General features: G+C 34.5%; 1 protein-coding gene across 6 annotated transcripts in view; it reads right to left on the reverse strand.

The window, feature by feature from the left end:
• Nucleotides 1-25437, reverse strand: part of KIF20B (kinesin family member 20B) — an 81395-nt gene that overhangs the window by 28617 nt on the left and 27341 nt on the right. For 4 of the 6 annotated variants that reach the window (XM_078077393.1, XM_078077391.1, XM_078077390.1 and 1 more), the window contains exons 14-20: nt 22255-22394; nt 21380-21518; nt 20232-20460; nt 19226-19278; nt 13089-13242; nt 8396-9632; nt 7916-8054 (exon numbers count right to left, since the gene is read on the reverse strand). In XM_078077393.1, the coding sequence (XP_077933519.1) occupies nt 7916-8054; nt 8396-9632; nt 13089-13242; nt 19226-19278; nt 20232-20460; nt 21380-21518; nt 22255-22394 (2091 nt within the window). The remainder of the gene's footprint in view (nt 1-7915; nt 8055-8395; nt 9633-13088; nt 13243-19225; nt 19279-20231; nt 20461-21379; nt 21519-22254; nt 22395-25437) is intronic. The other 2 variants (XM_078077395.1, XM_078077394.1) reach the window with 1 other exon arrangement.

Consider the following 25437-nt stretch of genomic DNA (forward strand, 5'->3'; position numbering starts at 1 on the left):
CTGCCTTGGCTCAGGTCATGATCCCAGAGTCCTAGGACTGAGCCCCACGTCCGGCTCCCTGCTCAGCAGGGAGCTTGCTTCTCCCTTTCCCCCCTGCTCGTGCTCTCTCTCTGTCTCCCTGTCTCTCTCAGATAAATAAATAAAATCTTAAAAAAAAAAAATTAGAAAATTATAGATCTAACATACTATATGATAAGGCTTCAAATTATCAAGAAATTTCTTAAAACACTAAAGGAGAATGCATAAGAAAAGATCACTTTCTTCTCACAATATTTTAAGAATCTCAAACTCTGTAAGTGCTCTCCAAAAAGAACACAGCACCTTGCAAGAGCAAAACCATTATCACAGAGAAATCAATAAAGATACTCTAAGAGGAAAATACTGGCTCAGATTTCCAAGGGTTATTGAGTAACGTGATCCAGCAATACAAGAAATACTTTAAAAGCTAATAATGGCCCACACAGGATGAAAATGGAACAGCTACAAGATCAAAAGTTATCCATGTATGTGAAAGTCAATTGATTTTTTGATGTTACTGGTAACCTAGTTCTACAAACTTGTTAGAGAAATCAAAAGCACTATGAACTAGTATGTAAATCTTCGTCAAAAAAAAAAAGATAATCTATGAACATCTTTATGCCAATTTCTATCACATTAATCCTAGAGATTTCATAAAATGAAGGAAATTAATTGAAAAAAGTTCTTCATAAAAAGCATGGAAATATACATAGTAATAGTAGCTCTGAGTGGTTTGGTTTCAGGGAATTTTTACATTCCTTTTTAGACTTTCTGAATGTTCCAAATTTACTACAATACATATTTCCTTTACAAGCATACATAAGGAATATTTGTGTTTATCTGTTTATTTTTTTAAAAAAATGTGGGACTTGTAGTAATAAACACCAACCTTATCAATTTTACAGCTATAAACTGTCAGGCAATAATAAGTAAAGACCATGTGTTGCACCAATATGCACAGAAGGACCACCTCAGTTTCCATCCTGGCTCTACCATTTACTAGCTAAGTGAACTTGGACAAGTTATACCTCTCAATACATAGTTAAAAACAGTGCCTACCCCTAATATTTGTCTGAGAATTAGATGAGATGTTATATGTAAACTCAGCATAACTGACTCAGAATAAGCTATTATTATTATTGTTGTTATTAGTATTAGCATTGACATTACACATTATTTTGAAAAAGAGAAAACACTTTATAACCATAATTAGAATAATAGTAACATAACTTAAAGAGATACCCCTATAAAAAGTGGCATGAAAAACATCTCAAAAATAGAATTAAAAAGCAGTATTTCTATACAAATGATCCCATTTATAAAAACATAAGTATGTACAGTATTTACATATATTGTTAAATACAACATATGTATCTAATTAGACATATAACATATAAATTTAATATACTTTGTTAAATACAACATAATATATGTAATCTAAATACTGTACATACTTATATTTTCGTGATCTAAAAATGTGTTTTAGGGTGCCTGGGTGGCTCAGTCAGTTCAGCATCTGCCTTCAGCTCAGGTCATGATCCCAGGGTCCTGAAATGGAGCCCCGCATCAGGCTCCATGCTCAGCAGGGAGTCTGCTTCTCCCTCTCCCTATGCCCCTCCTCCCTGCTCATGCTCTCTATATTGCTCACTCTCTCAAATAAATAAAATATTTTAAAATATTTTAAAAATAAAAAAAAGTGTGCTTTAGTGATCTAAAAGTGATCTAAAAGAACACTGTCAAGAGTGGTTATATTTAAAAAGAAAAGAGAAATGATTGGGAAGAAGGCCTTCATTTGTATCTTCATTTGTTAAAAAATATTTTCAAATAATAGATATAATAAAAAGTTTTTAATTAGAAAAAGGAGCTATTATTTAATTGGAAAAAAGAGCTATTATTTAAGTAATTGGTTCTACGTGAATCAAAGTCAATTATACCATGCTTGAAATGCTTACTGATAATCATGGTGCTCAGAAATAGTATCTTAAACCAGGAAGTTACATGCCTAGAAAGTAAAGAATCCAAATCTTTTGAGTGACAAACAAGTGCTTTCCCAAATTATGCCACATTGCTTTGAACTTACTGATTTGACTAAGAATTTTTCTAGAACTAATTATAGTTTAGGTCATCTTTACTGTCTTACATTTCTAATCTAATCTAGTACTGAAATATTTATCACATGACCTGGAAACTTTCTGTATATAATTATAAGAAACAACATAGGTTTTTGTGTTTTACCTATGATGGTATTGTTTGTATTCTTCCTCCACTGACTGAAAACTTTGTTATATTTCCCTTATTATAGTGAATACATACTCTATAAGAAATCAATAAATCAACAAGCAGAGCTTTCAAAAAGCTACCTATGCCATTACCCAAATTAATCAAAACATATTAACAATATTTTTATATATTTCCTTGCAGTCTTTATTTTAATGCAAACTGTTCACGAAGTTTTAATCTTACTATAAACACTTGACCCTTGAAAGTGGAAGTTAGGGGTGCAGATCCCCTGTGCAATCAAAAATTCACAAATTACTTTTAACTCCCCAAAACCCTAATAGCCCACTGTTGACCAGATGCCTTACCAATAACATAATCAGTCAATTAACACATATTTTGTATGCTATATGTATTATATAGTGTATTCTTAAAGTGAGTTAGAGAAAAGAAAAAGTGGATCTGCACAGTTCAAACCGTCTTGTTCAAGGGTTGATGGTATGTAACATTGGGTCCACCTTCTATTATTTAACATTATAAGACAAGCATTTTCCCATATTATCATAAAAGCTTAGTTCTTAATCCTGTACTTAAATCAAAATCCTGCTAAATATACTGACAATGAATCTGAGAACTTTATAAATTGCATCAATAAAGCAATGAGAAATACAATTTACACATCTCTACAAATCACTATAAATGAAGCAATAGAACTCAAGCCAAAGCTTCCAGGCATCACAGTGCTGGCCGGGAAAAAGAAGAACCTCTACTCACAAAAAAAATGCAGAGGGGTACTAGGTCCACAGCAAGAGCTTCTTCACCTTCCTTTTCTTTACTATACAGGCCTAACAGTCATGAAGTATTATTTAATCAAAAAGTTCATACTCATTAACTTTTTCTAATTTACATTAATGCTGGGATGCCTGGGTGGCTCAGTCGGTTAAGCGTCTGCCTTCGGCTCAGGTCATGATCCCAGGGTCCTGGGATCAAGCCCCGCAATGGGCTCCCTGTTCAGCAGGGAGCCTGCTTCTCCCTCTCCCACTCCCCGTGCTTGTGTTCCCTCTCTCGCTGTCTCTCTCTCTGTCAAGTAAATAAATAAAATCTTTAAAAAGAGAAAAAACTTACATTAATGCTATCTTTTTGTGAACACTTTTTTTATTATTATGTTATGTTAATCACCGTACATTACATCATTAGTTTTTGATGTAGTGTTCCATGATTCATTGTTTGCGTATAACACCCAGTGCTCCATGCAGAACGTGCCCTCTTTAATACCCACCACCAGGCTAACCCCTCCCCCCACCCCCCTCCCCTCTAGAACCCTCCATTTGTTTCTCAGAAGTGGACTTTTTTTTTTTATGTTAAATGAGAAATTGTTCCAGAACTTCAATTTCAAGTAGGTTAGAATAAACTAACCAATCCTCTGTTGAAAAACAATGCTGCTGGGGCGCCTAGTGGCTCAGTCAGTTCTAAGCATCTGCCTTCAACTCAGGTCGTGATCTCAGTTCAGGTCGTGATCAAGCCCCTCGTTGGGCTCCCCCATACCTCTGCCTCTCCCCCACGCTCATGCACGTGCTTTCTTTCTCTCAGATAAATAAATAAAATCTTAAAAAGAAAAACAAAATGCTGGATGAAAAAATAATCTTTTTTTTTTTTTTAAGATTTTATTTATTTATTTGACAGAGAGAGAGAGACAGCGAGAGAGGGAACACAAGCAGGGGGAGTGGGAAAGGGAGAAGCAGGCTTCCCGCGGAGCAGGGAGCCTGATGTGGGGCTTGATCCCAGGACCCTGGGATCATGACCTGAGCCAAAGGCAGACGCTTAACGACTGAGCCACCCAGGCGCCTCTAATTCTATCATTCTTACTTTCATTCAGTTTTTATCTCTGTATTTCTTATTTTTTTTTGCTAGATCTTCAGTGTATTTAACGACTGAGCCACCCAGGCGCCCCAAGATCTTCAGTGTATTTAAAAAGATTAAATATTTTTGGGGGCGCCTGGGTGGCTCAGTCGTTAAGCATCTGCCTTCGGCTCAGGTCATGATCCTGGGGTCTTGGGATCGAGCCCCACGTCGGGCTCTCTGCTCAGTGGAGAGCCTGCTTCTCCCTCTCCCACTCCCCCTGCTTGTGTTCCCTCTCTAGCTGTCTCTCTCTCTGTCAAATAAATAAATAAAATCTTAAAAAAAAAAAAAAAAGAATGATAGAAATAAGTGGAACAATGACAGATGCTGACTTCTGTTTTGAGTACATTTGAAGAATGAGTTGGTCTGGTTTTCAAAAGAACGGTAAAAAATAGACCTATTAAAATAAAGAACTTCAGGGCGCCTGGGTGGCTCAGTCAGTTAAGCATCTGCCTTCGGCTCAGGTCATGATCCCGGGGACCTGGGATCAAGCCCCGCATTGGGCTTCCTGCTCAGTGGGGACTCTGCTTCTCCCTCTCCCTCTGCCCCTTCTGCTGTTTTTGCTCGTGCATGCACTCTCTCTCTGTCTCAAATAAATAAAATCTTAAAAAAATAAAATAAAATAAAATAAAGAACTTCAATCATCAAAAGACAACAGACAAACCAAAAGATATTTGTAACATATTTAACTGACAAAGAATCGGAATCAAGAATAAAGAAATCCTAGGGGCACCTGGGTGGCTCAGTCGGTTAAGCGTCTGCCTCTGGCTCAGGTCATGATCCCAGGGTCCTGGAATGGAGCCCCGCATCTGGCTCCCTCCTCAGTGGGGAGTCTGCTTCTGCTTCTCCCTCTCCCTCTGCTCCTCCTCCCCCCCTCCGCTTGTGCTCTCTCTCTGTGAAATAAATAAAATCTTTAAAATAAAAATAAAGGCTAGCACAATTAAAAGAAAATATGGGGGTGCCTGGGTGGCTCAGATGGTTAAGTGTCTGCCTTCGGCTCAGGTCATGATCTCCAGGTCCTGGGATCAAGCCCCAAGTTGGGCTCCCAAATCAGCAAGCAGTCTGCTTCTCCCTCGCTGCCTCTCCCCCTGCTTGTGCTCTCTCTCTCTCTCTCTCTCTCTCAAATGAATAAATAAAATCTTAAAAAAAAATAAGAAAGAAAATATGAACAAATGATTTCATAGAGTGGAAACCAGAATAGACAAATAGCCAATAAGAATGTGAATAGATGCTGTACTTCATTAGTATCAGAGGAATGCAATTTCAAACGACAATGAGATACCCCTTCACATCCTCTGATGAAACAATTCCACCCCCTGGAATATAAACTCTTGCACAAGTATACCCACAGGCATGTATAGGAGAGGAATGCTGTTTCTAAGAGCAAAAAAAGAAAAAAAAAAATCTAACTGGCCAACAGGCAAATGGATAAATAAATAGCAAAATGTCACACAAGGTTGTACGATACAGCATTGAAAGTGATTATTACAACTATACATAAATGAATTTCAGGAATATGTGAAAAATAAAAAGCCTCAGAAAAATACAATATGCTGTTTAGAAATAAAAAAAAGATATGCTTTTAAATTATATTTTTAGAAGGTAAGAGAAAGATACACACAAAACATTCAATGTAATAACTTCTATAGAGGTAGGAAAGCTATAGGGATGGGACCCACAAGCATCTGCTATATCAATTTCTTCACCTTACACATTTAAGAATTCTTTTTAATTAACTTAAAGTAATAATAAAAAATAATTCTTTAAAACTCATTTTTTAATAAAAATAAAATAAAAAAATAAAACTTTCAGGTTTTTTGTTTTTTTAAGATTTTATTTATTTGTCAGAAAGAGAGTGAGCGTGTGCACAAGCAGGGGGCGGTGGCAGGCAGAGGGAGTAGCAGGCTCCCCACTGAGCAGGGAGCCCAATGATGGCTCGATCCCAGGACCCTGGGATCATAACCTGAGCCGAAGGCAGACGCTTAACTGACTGAGCCACTCAGGTATCCCAAAACTGTTTCAGCTTTTAGAAAAAGTCTAAGTACAAGACAAAATCAAGAAGTCATAGTAGAAAAATTAATAAACTTAAATTCATGAAAATCAAAATTTGCTCTAAACAAAAAAGAATCTTATCAAGGAAAACAGCAATGAGGGGAAGGGGTCTACAATTCACACTCTTAAAAAGCCTAATTTCCTGGATATGTAATAAGCTCCTATAAAGCAAAACTAATTTAAAAACAGAACAAAAATCAATAACCCAAATTAAAAAAGCCAAAGATATGAATACACAGCTCACAGAAAAAAAAAATACAAATGGCTTTTAAACAAAAAGATTCGCACTCATAATTAGAAAAATGCAAATTAGAATTATAGTGAGATATATACTCTTTTTTTTTAAGATTTTATTTATTTGACAGAGAGAGAGAGCACAAGCAAGGGGAGCTGCAGGCAGATGGAGAGGGAGAAGCAAGCCCCCCACAGGGCAGGGAGCCTGACAAAGGGCTTGATCCCAGGGCCCCGGGATCACCACCGAAGCTGAAGGCAGATGCTTAACTGACTGAGCCACCCAGGCGCCCCAAGATATATACTCTTTATCTGTCAAATATCAAAAGGTATGATAAAATACTACTTTGTGGATAAGGGTAAAAAAATACTCTTATTCTCATATATTACTTCTGGCTTATAAATTGGCATTAAGAGCATAATAAATATCAAAATTACAATGTACAAACCAGTGACCCCCTAAATTCTACTTATAGAATGACTTGTAAGTGTTCAAATGACTTTGCTGCATAAGCTCAATCAGAAGATGAAATAATCTGTATTGTCCAACAATCCAGCACCAATTAACTAATGGTAAATACATTTTGTAGTCATAAAATAACTACATTACCCTGATATGACAGCCAAGATGCACTATTAAGTGAAAAAATTAAGATCCACAACAGTGTTTATGTTTTTATTTTTTTACAGGAAGAGAAAAAAAGAAGGATAGAAAGAAGTAAAGAGAAAGAAAGTGGTGTTGTTTGATGCCTTGAAGAGAAACTTGATGACTGGGAGGGTTGGGAGGGAGTTGTTTTCCCATTGTATATACTTTTGTATATTTTGTATTTAGAACCAGTGATTGTATTTCCTATTTTAAAACTAAACTACGATAAAAACTTGTAACAACTACACTGCATACGCTCATGAATACTATCTGCAAACAAAAGTTTGCTTTTTACTTTTTGGGGGGAACTGAACTTGGAAGTCCTTAACAGAAAAAAAAAAAAGCTAGAAAGGAATCTGAAGGAATTTCAAGCAAATCTTCAGGATTCTATCAAAAACACCAAAGATTTAAGTGTAAGGGAAGTCAAATTGAAAGAAGATGACTTTTTTGGAATTTCTACTACTACATGAGTATATGAGGCAGATTTTTTTTTTTTTTTGAAATTTATTAAGTTTTTTTAATTTTAATTCCAGCATAGTTAAGTGTTCTATTAGTTTCAATGATTAAACAATTCTATACATTACTCAGTGCTCATCATAAGTGTGCTCTTAATCCCCATCATCTGTTTTCCCCATCCCCCCACCGACCTCCCCCACATATTTTTCTTAATGTTGGACATTCTTCACTTTAAGCTTTATTTCTTTTGTGAAATAAGTGTTCTCATCATTTAAAAAAAATTATGGAGTTGATAAATGTTCTGTTTAATTCTAAAATTAGTGTCTAAAAAATGTGCTCTATAATGAAAATAATCTTTGTTATTTAAATTGGCCATGCAACTTTCAAATAACCTACCTCTTTCTGTACTTGCTCAATCTGTTTTTTGGCATCAGCGAGTTTCTCTTTCAGCTCAGCGTAATCTTCTTCCTTCCTCTGAAGATCTGCTTTCAGATTTTGTGTAAGAGCATAGCTTGCAGATAGCTCCTCTTTCAACCTAAAGAACACAAATCATTTTTCTATAGTGACACACCACAAACCACACAGGATCGTACATGTGAGCTAGTAACAACCTACAAAATTCTAAATTTTCACAAACTTGGAATGTCCAATCAATGAGTCCTTCAGAGAGAATTTCATGTGATTTTATAAACAGATTTTTGCATATAACTTTTGGTTCCAAAGGTTTACCTGAACTAAGTTCAAGTTCTTTACTCTTCAAACATGCTATACTAGATTAAGTTATACCCACCTAAATTATTTAAAAGCTACATAGAGGAAAACCAATAAAATAAACCCTTTGCACATTTTAAAATATTTTAATAACATTTATCTTACCTTTCTGCTTTTTGCCAGTTGCTTTCCTTTTCTTCTTCCTTTAACTGAAGTGAATGCTTTGCATCTTGCAAATTTCTTGTTAATTGTGAGACTTCTTCTTTCAATTTGACTTCCCTTACACTTAAATCTTCAGTGTTTTTGATAGAATCCTGAAGATTTGCTTGAAATTCCTTCAGATTCCTTTCTAGCTTTAAGATGATAGATTCCTTTTCCGAAAGTTCTTGTTCTAATTTGGCTGAATGACTGCATTCATCTTTTTGAGTTTCTAAGATTGCTTCAAGTTCCTTTATTTTCATCTTATAGCAAGTAACATCTTGTGTAAGTTCTGAAAGTGCTCTCTTCCCTTCAACTACGTGTTGTACTTGAACATCAAGAGAAATGTTTTTTTCTTGCAATTCTTGTTTCAGCTGCTGTATAAGATTTTCTTTTTCTTTTAGTAGGTCACCTTGATTTTTATTCTCCTTTTCCTCTGTTTTTAGTCTATTGTTTTCATCCATACAACCTTTTAATTCTGCCTGTAACTTTTCAATTTGTTGTTCTAGTTCCTGGAGCTGATGACTTTTTTTGGAAGAGGCCTTTACAATTTCCTTACATTCTTCCCAAATGGCTTCAATACTAGAGTGGAAAGAACCTTCCCTACTGAGTTCTTGAGTATGATATTCTTTTACCTGCTTACTTACCAAATTACCATTCTCTAAAAGGTGTAACTGTGTATTCGGCAAATTATCCTCTTGAGCACTTGACAGATCCCTGAGACTGAGTAAATCTATGTTTGAGATCTGAGAAACTGATTCAAGCGTTCGTAGTTCATCTATTTTTGCTTGCATTAATTTTATTTGTGAAACATTATTTGCGATGTTGTTCCTAGCAGTTTCTATCTCCTTTGACAATTTCACAATCTTTTCCTCCTGTTCTTGATTGATAGTTCTCTGCACATGTAATTCAGAAATTGCATTATCATAATTTGACTGAATTTGTTGGACCTCTATACTTAAAGTAAAACTCTTTTTTTCAGAAAAAGAAAGTTCCTGCTGCAAACTAACAATCTTTTTATTTAATTCTGCTTTTTCTTCCTTTTCATTTTTAAGTTCATTTTCGGTAGTAAGTAAACATGTTTTCAGCTCTTCACTATTTTCTTGTAAAATTCTAATGCCTCCCTCATCTTCTGAAATGCTCTTTTGCATTTCTTCACTTTTCTTTTCATCTTCAGTTTTAGTTGGACTAGCATGTATAGGTCCTTTAAAAATAAGAAAATTGTTATTAATCTGGTAAACCTTAATAAAACTAAAAAGTTACCATATAAGCCCCTATTTAAACATAAAAAAAAACATGGAAGCAAACTTTTAATGAAAACAAAAATAAGCCACTGAGTGAAAAAGAAAAAACAGGTTGCAAAACATACACCTATATTTGCCCATTTATGTAAAAACCATAGTTCCTTCAATCAATGCAGAAAGAGTTAGCAAAGGAAGTACACCAAAATTGACGATAACTACCCGAGTAGGATTATCAGTTGTTTCTATTTTCTTTTTATAACTTTCAATAGTCTTTCAATTATCTACTACAAATCTTTGTTACCATTATAATATGGGACAGAGGGAAGGAAATCACATGAGACACCCCAAGGTAGACATTCCAAATCCTAAAGATAATTTTAAAGCACAATTATATTACAGATCTACTGAATGAATGACTTGAAAACTGAGTACCTTATAATTTCATAGCTAAAATTAGGGGAAAATGGTTGAAATTCTGGGAACTCTCATGCAGCCTCGCCCATCACTAGCTACATAACTGTCAAACTCCTTAACCCTATGACCACTTCCTCAAATGGAAAACAAAAATAATATCACCTATCTCAGTTTCCATAGTATTTATGCAAAAACAAGCTTTATTAGTTTTCATTTTTCAAATACAATCCATATTCGTTTCCTTCACCCAACTGTCTAGATGCTCCTGGACAGCTTTAATTGTGCAATCCCAAAATCTCTTTTCTTTAATACAGACTAATTTTAAAAGCTCAATGAACAAGGTTTTATTATCTATAACTTACATTGTCTCCTCTGCTTCAAAGAGTGTGGGGAAAACATGGCATTACCCTTATTGCAGAGCCTCACTTTCTTCAAAGCTGATGAGTGTATTTTTGAAGCTTTTCTTATGTTTGTAGTTACATTTTCCCAATTTACTGCCTTAAGATTGGTAATTTATTCTAAGGATTCCAGCTACTCTGGAATCTTAAAGATTTACCCTTTTTTTTTTTTTTACAACAAATTTGCCCACCCACTCTTAAGGATTTTTTTTTAATAATCTTCAACCAATATATCGTTCTTCCATTAGATTGTCTCCTACCATTTTACAAAGTTGTGGCAAGCCATCCCAAAGTGGAATGACCCCATCTTCTCCACTGGTTCAGACTTCTGTTCTACTTTCCATTTAATGTAATTCTCTACTTATGATGCTATTTTTATACCTATGACTTCATCAGTGGAAATGACTAATTAGGAAAACTAAATGAGGATGGATTTTTTTCATAACTTAGAAATGGTTTTTAAAAAAAAGAATCTTCTTACTCTTTAAAAAAACAAGTTATAAAATTGTCTGAACCATTCATCAGGAGAAATGGGATCTAAGCAAGTTTAAAACGACAACAATCAGAAATTCAGAACTCACAAATGGATCCTATTTAACCTGAGTCAAGAGATTTGAGTCATGCATACCATATGGATATAGTCCCTAAACCCTGAAGTGAATACAGAAATCTCAATAAAACTTTTGTGATCAAGTATTGTTCTTCTTTTAATTTTACTATATTTCAAGAACTAGGATAATTACATAATAAGGTAAATCAAACTAATTTGTTTTGTACCTAATTTTTTTTCAGATAATCATACTATTCTTTCAGAAAACTTTAAATGTTTTATAACAAAAGATTTATAGAACATATTCAGGACAGCCTTATCAGGAAAAAATTAAAGTATTAGTCCAGCGATAGAGATGGGAAAACTCTTAAATATCTACTGTTAACTTATAAAAACTAAACATAAACAACAAGAATGCAGTTAACACTTTAATTCAGTGTACTACATTCAACCTATACTTCTACTGCTTATGTTTTGTTATAACCATTACAGTTTTGATTGAAAAATCACAAGTAAGCAGACTGTATCATGTCTCTGGTTTGTCTCTTTTACTGCTTTTTGAAGCCTGATTTCTCGTACTGTTTACATGGCTACCAGCTTTCCCAAAGTACAGATACAATGACCTCAAACAAGCAAATTCACTTTCATGGGGAAATGGTTTTGCATTCCCTTTTAGGAAGAGAACACAAGCATCCCATGAAACTATCAACCCCTGATCTTACCCTGGTGGTTACAGGAGTCACATATTTTATTTTACTCTAGAGACTTTTTAGTATGAGGCAAAGAAGAGGAGGGTGGTTATAGCTTACAGTTTTCATAGGATACCTTATGTAATCCCTGTAGTCTCTAATAACACAAATAATTGAGAAATAGTCAAAGTGGTTGTGACTTTAAGGAGAAAAAAAGTCTTTTGTCATGTTACCTAAACTTACTTAAATCTACCTGCATCAAAATTATTTATAGCTAACAACTATGGGTTGTTGAATGGGTTACCTTTAGGATTAGTCCCACTGCGTGTTTCACTTGTTCCTGGCCACGTCTACTTCCTAGTGACCTACCAATCCTACATTCTCAATTATTCTATGGCACTGACCAAAGTGAAAGGGAGAAAGGAACAATATTATAAAAAATCATAGCAAAGTTGTCCTCCCAGTAGCAATGGATAACAGAAGGCATATGCATATTAGTCTCGATCTATTAGCTCACACAAGCTCTGTACATCCCATAAACTATATATCTAAGGTTATATTATCCTCTAAGGCATCTACTTCTGAAAACATTCATTTTACTGAGGCTCTATGAGGTGTTTATCATGTTGGTGTATTACCCCATTGTTTTTATCCCTGACAACCTCAGGAGGCAGGTAGTACTTATTTTGCTTTACTAATAACAAAAGTTAAGACTTAACTTACCCATTTTTTCTCAGGGTGAAACAGCTAGTCAGCTTCCTAAAGCTAATGTTTCTAAACGTTCTCTTAGAAAGCCCTACTCCCAGTATCATACTACAACAGTTTTCTAAAAGAAATAACAAATAACTTAGAGAGAACATAAAAGTTGATTTATTCTTCCACATAAATAGGGACATGTACTATATAGTAAGCATGTACCTACTTTTTTAGTAATTCCATAGTAAATACAATAACTTGAGCACATATGTCTTTTGTAATGTTCAGCTCAAAGTCTTACTGGCAGATGTCCTTTTATAGAAGGAATAGAGAATGTGGGGAGATTTTCGGCACAAAAAGATACTATAATTATGAAAATAGAAGTGATGTTTTAACTACCATAAGCACAGAAGTAAAAAGAATCATATGCATGCAAAACATGATAAAAACACAGTATCTAAAAATATTTTACTAAAATAAAAGATAGCTGTAAATACATACACCCATCTGCCAGGCAGTCTATAACATGTTAGCATAAAATCAGTGACATGTACATTTCCTCAGGTTTTCTCCTTAGATAAGTAAATTTTCTTCTATTTGCAACTTTTCCCATTACTGGTTTAGGAATTAACTTTCTTAAAGCCCTCCTGATGGCAAGTGAAGTAGTACCTTTCTTTGCTGGTGGCTCTTCTAGTTGAAGTTCATTTTTATTTATTCTTTTTCTTCCCAAATCAGTTTTGGTTTTGTCGTCCTCAGGCACTTTAACGGCTTCATTAGAAGCCAATTTATTGTTTATTATTAAAGAAAATGTACCAGCCTTATCCTAAAATAAAATAAAGATTAGTTCACATATACAAAGCTACAAGAAATGTGAAAGCTATATAAATTATGTTTCAGTAGTGTAACATGAAAATTTTATTTTCAAATTTGTTGAAACATTTTCTAAGTTATTTCTTAAGTCTCGCCCTAAAATAACTGATGGCTCTGGCAAGTGAGTAATATTAACTAACTTGTACATTCAGTAAGGAAAACAAAAACACTTATCTTAAAGTCAGTTAAGCATATAGTTTTACCCTGATACCTAAAAACAAATTCATCATTAATGGGCTAGAGACTAGTTTGAGGATAACTGGAGAACCCTAAAACACTTACCCCTCAGTCACATTCAAAATGTGCTTTGTAAAGAAAAATACAAAACACCATGACAAAATTGTTGATACTTGAACTTAAAATCTTGAGGTCCTACTCTAGAAACTCAAAAATTGTTTTGTTACCAAAGCCTCTCAAAGATAAGAAGCATTTTTTTTTATACTTTTAACAGCTCCCAGAAAAATAGTTTTGGCCTTAACTTATAGCCTATGTATATTTAAAAATATACAGTCTACATACAGCCTTAAAACTGAGCTCCTAGTTTACCTAACAATAAAAATCACTTAGATTTTTATTTTTTAAGGCAAATACTATCCCTCCTAAAAGGCTAGCAGAAAAAAAAGATACTATATACTGTTATCCAGAAAGAGCAAGGGTGAAACTCAGCAGTTAAGGACAAGTCTATAAAGTAATCAAAGGTATAGTAAAGCCAGGGATTTTTTTAAAAGGCAAAGATTACTTAAATCCTTTCTGCTGGTAGCAATCCATTTTAGGGATTAAAAAAAGTGTATGAAAAAAACAAAATGCCATTTTCTATCATAAAATCAAACATTTTAGTCAGGAGATATCAATGAGATGCCTTTTTTAAATCATAAAGTAATGAGTTTTTTTTTAAGCAGTGTTTTTAGATATCCCCAAACAAAGGATGTCGTGATGAAAAACCTCCACTCTCACAATTAGTCCCCTGGTGTCACTGAGAAATAACAAAATCCTGGAATAGACAGATCACACCTCTGACAGAGGCTAAGAGTTTTCAAATACTCCATGAGAGGTTCAAGTTGTCTCTTCCCTCACTCTTAGACCTCTCAAAATGATCTGATCATTTTTTTCCTCCTTCAAATTATACAACTTCATCAAAAAAAAATCTATCCTCCACAACTGTTACTGAAAGGAATCTTTTCTACCCTAGAGAGTATGTATGGTTGGAAAAAGGATCAAGAACCATCATTCAAAATACACTTTTTTATCATTAGGAAGTCTGCTTTCAAGACAAGCTTTGGAACAGTGATCAACAGTTAATCAGCACATCAGGTTAGGTTGCAAACTTCCAAACAATTTACATTTGTTTATGTATTTATGTGAACAATTTCATATACTGTTTAAACCTAATTGGTAACAGAATCTAGAACCTATCTAAAAAGTCTATTTACAGGCAAGGACTATTAAATTAGGAACATTGCTAATTTGAATTGCTTTTTTACTATTACTTAAACATGACTAACACACTGTGGTATATAAACATACTACAGAAATAAATATAATTCCAACATAAATTTCCAACAATTTTCTTCGAAGATGTAGTTGCCAGAGTGATGTCTCTGGCTTTTTTTTTTTCTTGTTTTTATTTTCCTTCACCAAACCAAACAAGACTTACAATCCAAATCAAGTGATCAGACCAAAAGCATTTGCTGAATAGCCAAACAAAAGTGCTAAGAGTCTGAAAGCCCAGCAATTCATACTGTAAAAATTCAAGCCCCCAGTCCCAAAAGGTCTTACCACCCCTTAATTCACCAGTCAATATCCTCTTCTTAATCTCTACCACCACTATCCAACTACCCTTCATCAAAGTCGTCATCAACTATCAGCTGACTCTTCCAAGAGGCTTTTCTGGTCTCTATGCCTCCAGTCTAACTCCATCTCAATCCCATCCTCCAAATTTCCAAATACATCACTCAAAATAAAAAATCAATTTTGCTACTCCTCTCTTTAAAATTAATGACTTCTCACTGCCTACAGAATAAAACCCAAACTCTTTAATGCAGAATTTAAGGACTTCAACCACCTTACCCCAACCCACCGTTCCCAGCCTCACTTCTCACCTTTCCTTGCTTCAAACTTTCTCTTGAACAATGCTTGTGCTTTCCTACACTGACTGAAAGGCTTCTCATTTCCATGACTTTGTGCATGCTGAATCTTATACCTGGAAGGCCAGTCTAATTTCCTTGTCCCTCACAGCTATGGACTGCCCCTTCCCCCTACTTTCAACTGGCTAAATTTTTTTTTAAGATTTTATTTATTTACTTGACAGAGAGAGACACAGCGAGAGAGGGAACACAAGCAGGGGGAGTGGAAGAGGGAGAAGCAGGCTTCCCGCTGAGCAGGGAGCCCGATGCGGGCTCGGTCCAGGACCCTAGGCTCATGACCTGAGCCGATGGCAAACGCTTAACGACTGAGCCACCAGGCGCCCCTCAACTGGCTATATTTTAATCATCTTTCATGGCTCAACTTAATCATTTTCACCCCCAGAAAGTATTCCCTAAACCTCCACCTATTCTCAGCTTCTTGTATATATTGACTACCACTGCACATTTCATTATGTTTACATGGTCTCTCCCTTACTGAGGAGTCATTAAGGGGACTAGTTTTTATTCATCTATATAATTCTCAAAATCTGACACAGTTCCTGGCACCAAGTAGACATTCAACAAGTGTTTTTTACTGAAACAAATCATTTTATGCTTCTTATCCTTGCTCTTCTCCTTATTACAAGGGTGTCTCTTCCAGTTTGGGTACAAAAAAAAGTCAGATAGACCGAATAATGCATCTAAAGAATACCAAAATAGAGGTCTGCTACCAGAGATTAGACAGAAGGTAAGCTACTCTTCTAGATGCTTCTTATTTAACCCTGTAGTATCAAAAGCCCACCTAATGCTGAGATGCTTCAGAGAATATTGGTGGATACTGGACTTTGACTGTCAAGATAGAAAGGATAGTTAACAGTCACTTTTTACAAGATACCAATCTTGTCTCATCTGGTCAGAGAAAAGACAAAAGTACCTTCAAACAAAGCAGAGAGGTTTAGCTATTAGTTTACTCAGCCTATTATGTCTATATATTCTGCTTTTTTAATTCAAACAATAATCTTTGGAGTTTACAATAAAAAACATAAAGGAAAACCAAAACCATTGTTTAAAAAAAAAAAAAGGATTAAAAGGCAGGCTGATTTTCCTAAACTAAATATGAAATGACCAAAACTTGTACTTCTAAAACCCTTAAACACTTTACATGGCATAGTACATGATGCAATTTTTAAAATAAAATATCCTTGCCATTAAGCATATGAACATTAGCAAAAAATGCATTTAATAAAAATAAGCCTCTAACGAAAAAAACCCTAACTCCACTGAATTTCATTTATACTTCTATACAGAGACACAGAAATACAGATAGGTACAGTGATAGAGATAGAGACAGAAATCTTTATGACCTGCAGATACCTGAGCACATTAAGTTCCTTTTGCCCCAGAGCTCCCCTTACAACTAGCTAAGGCTTAGACTTCCAAGAGCTACATATTCTTCTCTCTCATGTATGTAAAGCATTGCCAGCATAGTTTTGGGGTATTATGTTCAAAGAGGTCAAATGCCCTCTTTCAAGTTCTCAAAAACTCAGATTTGCACAAAGGTAAACTAAATTCAACACCAAAATAAACAATTCAACATTCGTAGTAAATTAATCTTAGCTATATAAGCTATTTTAAATTATTTTATTTTGAACTAAAACATAGACTTTTTAATGTAATTTGTAAGGCAGACAAAGTTAAATTCTTACAATGCTTGCAAATATGTTTTCTGTATGAAATTTTAGGTTCTGAAATTTGTTGATTGTATCCTCTTTTTGATCAATTATATCTACCAACTCTTGAATTCTTTGATTCTGCATAAGTATTTTCTTTGGAAAGAAGAAAAATAGCAATGTTTAATAAATATATTTTAGGATAGATAAAATGCAAGTCTGATGCAATTTTAGAATTCCTTCAAATTTTAAGACTAAATAAAAATACCTGTAAGTATGCATAGTATGACCTTATTTTTGTTTAAAAAATAACGTATGTTTATTTAAATAAAGGGAAGAAAAGCAATATAGTATATTGGGTAAGAGGAATCTGGAATCAGACTGTCCAGGTCCGAATCCTAACTCTTCCACCTTCTAGTTGTACGACCCTGGGCAAGTTACTTTATGTCTCTGTAAAAATAAAAAATAATAACAGTTTCTACATCATAAAGTTGTTCTGAGATCTAAATGAGTTAATATATGTAAAGCATTTTAGAGAATACATAGTTAAGTGTTCTGTAAAAATAAATACATATGGGGTGCCTGGGTGGCTCAGTCAGTTAAGCGTCCGACTCTCAATTTCAGCTCAGGTCATGATCTCAACATCCTGGGATCAAGCCCTGTGGCAGGTTCTGCACTCAGTGGGGAGTCTGCTTGAGATTCTCCTTCTCCCTCTGCCCCTCGCCCCTGCTCGTGTGCACTCTCTCTGTCTCTTAAATAAATAAAATCTCTCAAATAAACAAATATGTATAAGGTAAAGTTCTAAAAAAAGCTACCAACCAACTTGGTTTTCTCTTATTTTTATTCAGGAGGAAGATTATGGGGGGCTTTTTTATCTTCTATTTTACATAACTTAATATAACTGAATTTTTATAGCTAGCATCTACTATTTTTATAACTAGAAAAAAATAAAGGAAAAGATTAGGAATTGTCTAAACAGTAGGTAGCTGTAATGTCTTCTGCTAAGTACATTATTTTGGTTACTTCTTTAAATGCTAGATATTAGACACCAAAGATCTTGACTTATGTCTGTCATATCTTAAAATATTTAGCTCTTGAGAAGTATAAATGTAAACTGATGTAAGAAGACCCATGCCAGGGGCACCTGGGTGGCTCAGTCGTTAAGCGTCTGCCTTCGGCTCAGGTCATGATCCCAGGGTCCTGGGAGCGAGCCCCACATCAGGCTCCCTGCTCAGCAGGAAGCCTGCTTCTCCCTCTCCTGCTCACCCTGCTTGTGCTCTCTCTCTCTGTCAAATAAATAAATAAAAATCCATAAAAAAAATGAAGAAGAAGAAGACCCATGCCAGAGAAGGTCAGAAAAAATAGCAAGTTTAGAGTTCTAAATTCACTTTACCTCCACGTATATTTATAATTTCATATTTAAACCTATCAAGGTCAAATCCATCTATAAGCATTTGGAATAAATTATCTGATCAAAGTGCCAAAGATCTTCAGAATTCAATGCTGCACATTGCTCAAGCCATATCCCATACTTTAAAAGTAATTTTAGATGAAATAAATACCATTTAAATGCATCAATCAACACTATTCACCTAGTGAAAGAATAACACACATCTCTATGTGCTAATGTAGAATTACCTCCAAGACATCTTTTGAGGGAAGAAAACAAGACACAAAACTAACTAATCCCATTTGTGTAAACCTTTATTTTATTATTATTATATATATATTTTTTTATTATTATGTTATGTTAATCACCATGTGTAAACCTTTTTTTAAGTAGGTTCTATGGCCAGCATGGAGCCCAATGCAAGACTTGAACTCATGACCCTGAGATCAAGACCTGAGCCGAAATCAAGAGTCAGACGCTTAACCAACTAAGCTATCCAAGCGCTCCTAATTTGTGTAAACTTTTTAAAAGATGTGTATGTTCCCTATATATAAATAAATATCTTCTGGAAAGACTGAAGAAACTTTCCAGTGGCTATCACTGAAAACTTACAATTTTCAATTTTTTATCAATTCATTTATTACTTTTTTTAAAATTATTTTTAAAATAAATGTACCTTGTCATAATTCATGTTCCTTCAATTGCTTAATTATTAAGTTCCTTATCAAGACAAAATAAAACTTGAAGTATTACCTTATTAGATTTCTCAAGCTCTTGAACCAATGAATTTAAATTAATTTCCGATTCTGAAAAAATAAGAATATTGAAAATAAATAACTAAGCGTCTAAAAAAATGTATCACTGAATAATCATGAAACGTGTTACATTTGGGAAAAATGATTTTGACAGCACTAGAAGCACACAGCATTCAGCTACTAATTCTACCCCCAGAGGGCAATGTTTCTGAAAAAGCCACATTCAACATCCCATGCAGGGTAAAAATGAGTGACATACACTAAATTGTAAAAAATTTCTGGTATAATTTCAGAGGAGAGGAAAATAGTACCTTTCTAGTCCACTTAATTATGAAGAGATACCTCTTACCTGCTATTTTCTACCCATTTTGTTTCACACAGAAAAGGGCAGAATATTTCACCTAACACTTTTAAAAACCAGATAGGACATTATAAATATATATAAATTAAATATATATATATAAACATATATAAATTAAATATATATATATATATATACATATATACACACACACACACACACATATATATATAGCTCTGAGCTGGAATGGAGCACCAACAAACTTAAGACCACTCCACAGGAGTCACTTTATGCCAAACTTACAAGCCCAGAGCAGAATCTACTACACTATGACAATTCATAAAAAATACAGAAGAATAAAATTCACAGCATTACAATTTCCTGTAAGATTTCTTAATTTGCTGATAAAACTAATGCTTAGTTTGGTGGTGGTTGTTCTTTGGTTTGGGTTTTTTTGTTTTTGTTTTTGTTTTTTGAGAAGTCCATTTTCTACTAATATTAGTCTGAAAGTAAATGAAGGCAAAAAAATTTTTTAAAAGTAAATTACTATAAAGTCACTAAAATGTTAAATTTTAAATATGTTACCTAGATCAAAGAATCTTCCTGTCACTATGGTAAATAAGCTGCATATATCTCTTATACTCACCAACTATCTTTTTATGCATTTGTAACATCTAAATATGGATAAAATACATCTACTTACCATTTTCTCTCTTTTTTAATTCTTCCTGGGTTTTGATTAATTCTTCTTTGGTTTTAGCTAATTCAGCTTTAACTTGATTAAACTTTATTTCTAAACAAGCAATAGCTTCCTGGGGGTCAGCAAGAGATGCAATATATAAGTGAGCAATTTCAGCCTGTTTCTTAATATCAGTGACATCATCTTGAAGAGATTCAATAATATCTTCAATTCCTACATAATTATGTGCTTCCTAAAAATAGCAAAAACCACATGCCTAATGTTAACAGTGGCTTTCACTCTTACAATGTGGTACTATCTGATTTAGACAGTTTTAAGAACACGTAGCAAAAAATCCACAACTTAAAATGTTTTTCAATAAAGTATATTAAAGTATCTCCAATTATAAAAAAGCTATGTTCCATTACTCATTTTCTGTTTTACAGAATGTGAGACATAGTTCCATTTAAAAAAAAGTCATAAGCTGTAAGTCACTATAGAACAATTATGACATCAGTTCAGGTACACTTTCACTTATATGTCTCCTAAGTCTCTGTTGGGACAGCTGAGGAAACAAACCTCCATTATCACAACTCAGTCCAAGAGCCAAACCATGTCTGGGACACATAAAGATGATTTGACAGCAAGAGCCAGGAAATCACCATCCCAGGCCCCTAAACTGAGTAATTAAAAAAGCAAAACAAAATCAAACAACCCCCAAAAGATATCAATTTCAGTGGAAGCAGCAGAAAAGGATAATGTTTCCTCAACAGCGGGGAATGGTCAGTCAGCCAACAAGAGCAATCCTTTTTACACATAATGCTTTTGCTTTAATCAGAGCAGTATAAGGGACTCTTAGGTCCCTTTGAAACTGTTTAACACAAATCCAAGAGAGGCATCCCATAATCAGACTAAAAGGAACCTACCTACCTATAATCAATACAATGACTCAAAAGCAACACCAAAATGAGATATAAACATAACACATAATTTTTTCTACTCTAATACCTATATTTAAACTAATTGTGCTTAAATTCCTAGCAAAGCATGCTTAATAAAGCTACATAGTAAGTTGTTTAATTCTAAAGTATGTTAATGTTTTTTCATTATTGATGTGGTACACTACATGCTGGCACCAAAAACATCACTACCTAACATTTCAGTTAACATACTTTGGTTTCAACTTTCATGGCACAATCTTCATTCACTGGTTCTTCTTGAGTGTCACATTTACCAACCAAATCCTTGAAGATAGCCAAACGACATTCAGCATTTTCCTCAAGTATCTCTCGTTCCTGAAGGAGAGTTTCCCTTCATAACACAAATTAATCCCATTAAGAAAAAGCAACACTTTGTGTTTTTTTTAATTTCCAAGACTAAGGATACATGCACCCCTATGTATACTGCAGCATTATTTACAATAGCCAAACTACAGAAGCAGCCCAAGTGTCCATCAATAGACAAATGCATAAAGATGTTTGTGTGTATATATACATGTGTGTATATATATATATACACAATGGAATATTATTCAACCATAAAAAGAAATGAAATATTGCCATTTACAACAACATGGATGGAGCTAGGGATTATAATGCTAAGCAAAGTAAGTCAAAGAAAGACAAATACCATATGATCTCACTCATATGTGGAATTTAAGAAACAAAACAAATGAGCAAAGGGAATAAAGAGAGACAAACCAAGAAACAGACTCTTAAGCAGAGAACAAACTGATGGTTACCAGAGGGGAAGTGTGTGGGGGGATGGGGTCATATGGGTGATGGGGATTAAAGAGTACACTTATCATGATGAAAAAAAATAAATAAAATAATAAAAATAAATTTCTAAGATTAAGTACATTATAAATTAAAAGCAGATTTTAAATCATTCATGTACAACTCTGAATCACTGTGAGGATTAGCAAGTTACTTTCAAGCCCACAGAAAGGTCAGAATTCAGAAGCCACTTAATATAAGTAAGTAACTTTTAAGAATTCTGAACAAATAAAATCCTCAATTTCTACTAGGACATGAAAGAAATAACTTACTTAAAGTCAGCTTCCCGTTGAGCTAAATACTGAGTAAACTCCTGTGTAACTTCATCACGAATTTTAAATTCCAACGTTAACTTTTCTTTTCTTTCATTTATCAGTTTTTTTTTCAAGTCTTCGATTAAATCCAACAGTTTCTAAAACATAAATATTAAAATCCTAAGAATATATCCCAAAAGAAATCCTACAGTCTGAGCATTCAAAAATAACTCTTCATTTACTCGACTATAATTATGCATCCTTTTAATGATAATATTCTCACTGAAAACTATGTATTGCAGAAATTCATTAATCTGAAATATGAGGTGGGCCTCTCCGCATTTTAAAAATACACTCACAGTAACTCAAATGTATTACTGTATGACTACACGAAGAAAGGAAAAAGAAGAAAAAAATCTGAAAATCTATTATCTACCAGGAACTACTCTGGAGAGTTCATATTTGATGCCTTTCAATCCACACAACCTCTGTAAGCTTGGTAGCAGCCATCTATACTTCATAGGTGAAGAAAGTAAAGACCAGGTCTGTGAAAAGTGCTAAAGGTTGGATTTTAAATTAGTCAAGATCTAAAGCCTAACTGTTACAGAGTAGTTACTAAGAACCCCCAAACACTTTCCAAAATGGAAAAAAGAGATGTTACATAAACTTATCTTATTTGGCTTTTATAACTATCCAAATGTGAGCAACAACTCCAAGACCTTGGAAAAAGCATAATCATATAATATGGACAATGAATAAATAAAGCAATTAACACTTGACATGGCCAATATAGATCTATAATAAAATAAATTATAGCATCAGATAATAGCCTTATATTCCTTAAGGTTTCTACTTAAAGTTTCTCAATAATAAATTAACCAATAAATTCTCTCAAAGCTACAGATCTTTCAGTGTCTCAATTTTATATCTGAAAATATTTTCTATAGATATCCTGACTTTGAAATTCTCTTAAGAACCTATGCTGAGCGAAATAAGTCAATCAGAGAAAGACATGTATCATATGACCTCACTGATATGAGGAATTCTTAATCTCAGGAAACAAACTGAGGGTTGCTGGAGTGGTGGAGGGTGGGAGGGATGCGGTGACTGGGTGATAGACATTGCGGAGGGTATGTGCTATGGTGAGCGCTGTGAATTGTGTAAGACTGTTGAATCACAGACCTGTACCTCTGAAACAAATAATACATTATATGTTAAAAAGAAAAAAAGAAGATAGTAGGAAGGGAAAAATGAAGGGGGGGAAATCAGAAGGGGAGATGAACCATGAGAGACTATGGACTCTGAGAAACAAACTGAGGGTTCTAGAGGGGAGGGGGGTGGGGGGATGGGTTAGCCTGGTGATGGGTATTAAAGAGGGCACGTACTGAATGGAGCACTGGGTGTTATACGCAAACAATGAATCATGGAACACTCATCAAAAACTAATGATGTGATGTATGGTGATTAACGTAACATAAAAAAAAAAAAAAGAACCTATACTGAGGAAATACTTATATAACAGGACCCAGTGTTTTGGCTGTGAGAATGGTTATCAGAATATTGTTTTGTGGTAGCGGTTATATTTAATTAAGGAAAAGTGAAACCTAATTCAAAAGTCAAACATAAAAGATTGGTTCAATTATGGTACAATCACACAGTAACCTACTGTAATGAACAATGATGACTTGTATAAATAATGCATACTTTGCACAATTTACTTTTAAGTGAAGAAAATCAGGATACAGAAGAGTAATGTACAGTAAAAATCCATTAATGTGAGTGGTATGTAAAGAGATCTTTGTATTTAATTTGTTGCCCTTTTTCTTTTTCCAAACTCTACCATGATTAACTAATACTTTTATAATTTCAGATAACCACATTTTCCCAATGTTTAAAACAATAAACTGTAGGGGCACCTGGTGGCTCGGTTGTTAAGTGTCTGCCTTCGGCTCAGGTCATGATCCCAGGGTCCTGGGATCGAGCCCCGCATCAGGCTCCCTGCTCGGCAGGAAGCCTGCTTCTCCCTCTCCCACTCCCCCTGCTGGTGTTCCCTTTCTCACTGTCTCTCTGTCAAATAAATAAATAAAATCTTTAAAAAACAAACAAACTAACAATAAGCTGTAATGAGACCTGAGCTGAGATCAAGAATCAAGAAGCTTAACTGACAGAGCCACCCAGGCGCCCCTGTTTACAGCAGCAATGTCCACAATAGCCAAACTATGGAAAGTGCCCAGATGTCCATCAAAGGATGAATGGATAAAGATGTGGTGTATGCATATACAAGGTAATACTACTTAGCCATCAAAAAAATGAAATCTTGCCATTTGCAATGATGTGGCATTATGCTAAGCGAAATAAGTCAATCAGAGAAAGACAATCATCATATGATCTCACTCATGTGGAATTTAAGAAACAAAACAGAATATCATAGGGGAAGGGAGGGAAAAATAAAATAAGATGAAATCAGAGAGGGAGACAAACCATAAGAGACTCTTCAACATAGGAAACAAACAGGGTTGCTGGGGAGGGGGAGGTAACTGGGTGATGGACATTTAGGAAGGCACGTGATGTAATGAACACTGGGTATTATAGAAGACTGATGAAATCACTGAACTCTACTTCTGAAACTAATAATACACTGTATGTTAATTAATTGAATTTAAATTTAAAAAAATAAACTGTAATGATTATAGAAGAAATGTGGGAGACCTAGAGAAATCTACACAAATGTGGGAATAGCTTGGGAAACTGGTTTATCTTAATAATTGTCAACAATTCATTTCTTATCATTGTTAGCATACGATGAAGTTTTTGCTAAAAAAAAAAATCTGGTCTTTCTAGCTAAATGAACCCTAAGTATTAATATGCTAATATCAATGTATCTCATAATGATTTTTAATGCCAATTAAAATGCTAATAATATAGGGGCGCCTGGGTGGCTCAGTCGTTAAGCGTCTGCCTTTGGCTCAGGTCATGATCCCAGGGTCCTGGGATCGAGCCCCGCATCGGGCTCCCTGCTCAGCGGGAAGCCTGCTTCTCCCTCTCCCACTCCCTCTGCTTGTGTTCCCTCTCTCGCTGTGTCTCCTTCTGTCAAATAAATAAATAAAATCTTTAAAAAATAAAAAAAATTTAAAAAAATGCTAGTAATATAAAGGAAGCAGTCTAATCAATTTCATTTTTAAAAGTTAAATATTATAATAC

Source organism: Halichoerus grypus, chromosome 7 (genome assembly GCF_964656455.1).
Source record: "Halichoerus grypus chromosome 7, mHalGry1.hap1.1, whole genome shotgun sequence".
Taxonomy (NCBI): Eukaryota; Metazoa; Chordata; class Mammalia; order Carnivora; family Phocidae; genus Halichoerus; species Halichoerus grypus.